Below are 3131 nucleotides of genomic sequence, written 5' to 3'. Positions count from 1 at the left end.
GGCTTTTACTATGAATAAGATCGAACATAGGCCAGGCGCAGTGGCTCACGCCTGTGATCCCAGCACTTTGGGAGGCTGAGACGGGCGGATCACTTGAGGTCAGGAGTTCGAGACCAGCCTGGTCAACACAGTAATGAGGATCCCGCCACTGCACTCTAGCCTGGGCGACAAAGCTAGACTTAGGTGTTCATAAGTTTACTGGCTACTATGTTGAGAACAGACTAAAGGGGTACAAGCTGGAAAAATAGGAGGTAGTACTCAGAAACTGAAAGGAATGAAGTGAGATTACACAGGAGTTGCAGTGATTGGGTATGGCCATAAGACTAAGTTGTTAAGAAAGGCACAGGATAAAACTGTTGGGCAAGGTCAAGGAACTAAGTTGCTAATAACAGTTAGAATAGCAATGTTTGCAAGTGATTTACTCACTTATATGCTGAAATGCTTTCTTAACAGAAAAAGAGGAGTTGTGGTTAATGAACTGGAAATTATACCTAAGAAAGTTTTGCATATCTGAGCATTATTTTACAATGATTGCAGTGTAAAAGGCTTGAGAATTGCTTGTCTCAGGTGGACTTACTTGGCTGCTGCTTGCAGACCACAGGCTCTGATAATCTGGACTGAGATGGAAACAGTTCGGGCAGCAAGAACTCCCTCTGCTGTTCTTGGACTACGCCTGTACCTTAGGCCCACATCCAGTAAACCTGAAGAATGAGGACACAAGGAAAGAAGGCTGGTCAGAAGAATCTCTGTTCCACCAAACCACAAAGTTGTGGTCAGGAAGGATGGAAGAGGATTAAACACTACAACGAACAATAAGCGCAATGAGAGAATCTGTCCTTGTCATAATCATATTGTTATTCTTTAGGGTTAATAAAGGCTTAACAGGTTACTAACTTACTTTACATTCAAGAAATTATGGTTCAGAGATTTAATTCCTTGCCAAGATTACACAACTACTGAAGGCAGAACTTAACTCCAGATTTTTTTTTTACCCCCAATTATGTTTATAGAATTGAGATGGGCTCTAGCCATTTTCTTTTCAAACTTTCAAAAGGTTTCCACACCTCACATACTTCTATCACCCTCCTACCATCACCACCTGAAATATCTTCTTGTGCTACCTTTTTATAAAAACTCTATCATCCTACTGTTACATTTCAGGGAGAGCTTTATGGAATAACAGAATAAGCTGATCAGGGAGCATCAGGAGGAACAACTCAATTTTAATTATGGTGACATAAAACTTGTTGTTTTAGCAGATACTTTTTAGCAAGCATGTACAGCAACTTGATTTAGGAGGCTAAACTTCATTATCTGATGATAAATTTGGAGGGCACGCCATTCTGCTGGAGTCATTAGGATGTAATATCATTCAAATCTCCAAATTTGAATTAATCCCTCCCAACTTTAAACCCTAGCCTTTTCCTCTCTTACAGTGAATTCCTAGTTCATGTTAACTATCTTCTACCAATCCCCCATTTGCTCATGTTGGCTTGGAATAACAATTCTCTGAGTGTACCATATAATGCTTAGAATTTATGGCTTGAGGGCTTATAAAATGCTTGCTGAAGTTAAAGGTGAAATGAGACAAGCAACATTTATATAGACTCCATGGAGCTATGAGTTTTCTAGAATTGTATACAAAATTGGCAGTGTATATTCTGTACTCATTTTTTTCCAAGAGAAGGTGTCTTACAGTTTTCATCAGATCCTCAAAAGGGCAAATACCTCAAAATGTGGAGAGTCACTAATTTAGAGAGAAAAGGGATTTTTATGTATACTGTATATTTTGTGTGTGTGTGTGTGTGTGTGTGTGTGTGTATATATATATATATATATTTTTTTTTTTTTTTTTTTGAGACAGAGTTTTGCTTTTGTTGCCCAGGCTGCACTGTAATGGCTTGATCTTGGCTCACTGCAACCTCCGCCTCCTAGGTTCAAGCGATTCTCCTGCCTCAGCCTCCTGAGTAGTTGGGATTACAAGTATGGGCAACCATGCCTGGCTAATTTTTTTGTATTTTTAGTAGAGACGGGGTTTCTCCATGTTGGTCAGGCTGGTCTCGAACTCTAGACCTCAGGTGATCTGCCCACCTTGGCCTCCCAAAGTGCTAGGATTACAGGTGTGAGCCACCGTGCCTGGCTATTTTATATATTTTTATGTATACTGATTTTGAAAGAAAAAGACAAACTTGTTTTCAATTACCTGATGACTGGTTCCTCAATTCTTTCCTGTTCTCAATCCTGGGGGTTAAAGGGAGATTAAAGGTCTGTATTCCCACATCCTCACGATGCTGGGTGGTTACCATAGCACAGATCCTTGATAATGGCAAGGTTCCTTTGGCGACCATCTGGTCTCTCACATTAGGATAATAGTATCTGTAAACCACAGAAACACAAGTTGTCAGAAGTATTAGGTGATAAATTATTCAGTCTGCCCCAGAGATCAGCCTTCACTACCTGGTTATCTTTGGTGCCTGCTTGTTCTGTGTTGGTAGTATGCAGTTATGGTGTCTGGCTAAATTTACCACTCATTATGTGGAGGAGGAACTCCATAAATTATACCCTGAGTTCGGGACAAAGCCCAGCTTCCCACAAGCTTTCTGTGAGGTAACTGTACATGCCTTGAACCTGTCGGAGGTGGCCAGTCCTGAAAGTTTCCATCTTGTAGCAGCAAAAGTGGTTCAAAGTGGAGTAGGCCCAATGTCTTTCATGGCTTACTCTCATCTTCATGCTGAGGACCCTCTAATTTAGCAGGGTAATGAGGATCTGTCAGTACCTACTCTATTTCTTTCTCATGTCAAAACAATCCACTCTTAGATTGCAAAGTTGTAACTCAAACCTAGGTGGTTTTAAAAATCTTTTTTGTACTTGACTTACAATTAATCGTATTTAGGAAAATGTTCTCACATTTGGATGGTACACATCCCTAGCTCTGTTCCTGATGCTGTTTCCTTTCCTCTTGTATTTATACTCTCTTAAGCACTTTAGTTGGTTTGTTGGTGGTGCAAATATAAAGGGGTGGGTTGAACATCTGTATTTATGCCAGTAATTTCCTGGAAATCTACCAATATTGGTAACATTGAGTGGATTTATATTCTATAGTATAAATCAAATATAATAATTTATATATT

General features: G+C 39.8%; 1 protein-coding gene across 2 annotated transcripts in view; it reads right to left on the bottom strand.

The window, feature by feature from the left end:
* The window catches only part of C2CD3 (C2 calcium-dependent domain containing 3), a 190128-nt gene that overhangs the window by 96536 nt on the left and 90461 nt on the right, over positions 1 to 3131 (bottom strand). For both annotated transcript variants that reach the window (XM_011996184.1, XM_011996185.1), the window contains exons 19-20: positions 2204 to 2376; positions 578 to 701 (exon numbers count right to left, since the gene is read on the bottom strand). In XM_011996184.1, coding sequence (XP_011851574.1) covers positions 578 to 701; positions 2204 to 2376 — 297 coding nt within the window. The remainder of the gene's footprint in view (positions 1 to 577; positions 702 to 2203; positions 2377 to 3131) is intronic.

Source organism: Mandrillus leucophaeus, unplaced genomic scaffold (genome assembly GCF_000951045.1).
Source record: "Mandrillus leucophaeus isolate KB7577 unplaced genomic scaffold, Mleu.le_1.0 Scaffold504, whole genome shotgun sequence".
In the NCBI taxonomy this organism is placed as follows: domain Eukaryota; kingdom Metazoa; phylum Chordata; class Mammalia; order Primates; family Cercopithecidae; genus Mandrillus; species Mandrillus leucophaeus.
This window is presented reverse-complemented; position numbering and strand designations above follow the sequence as displayed.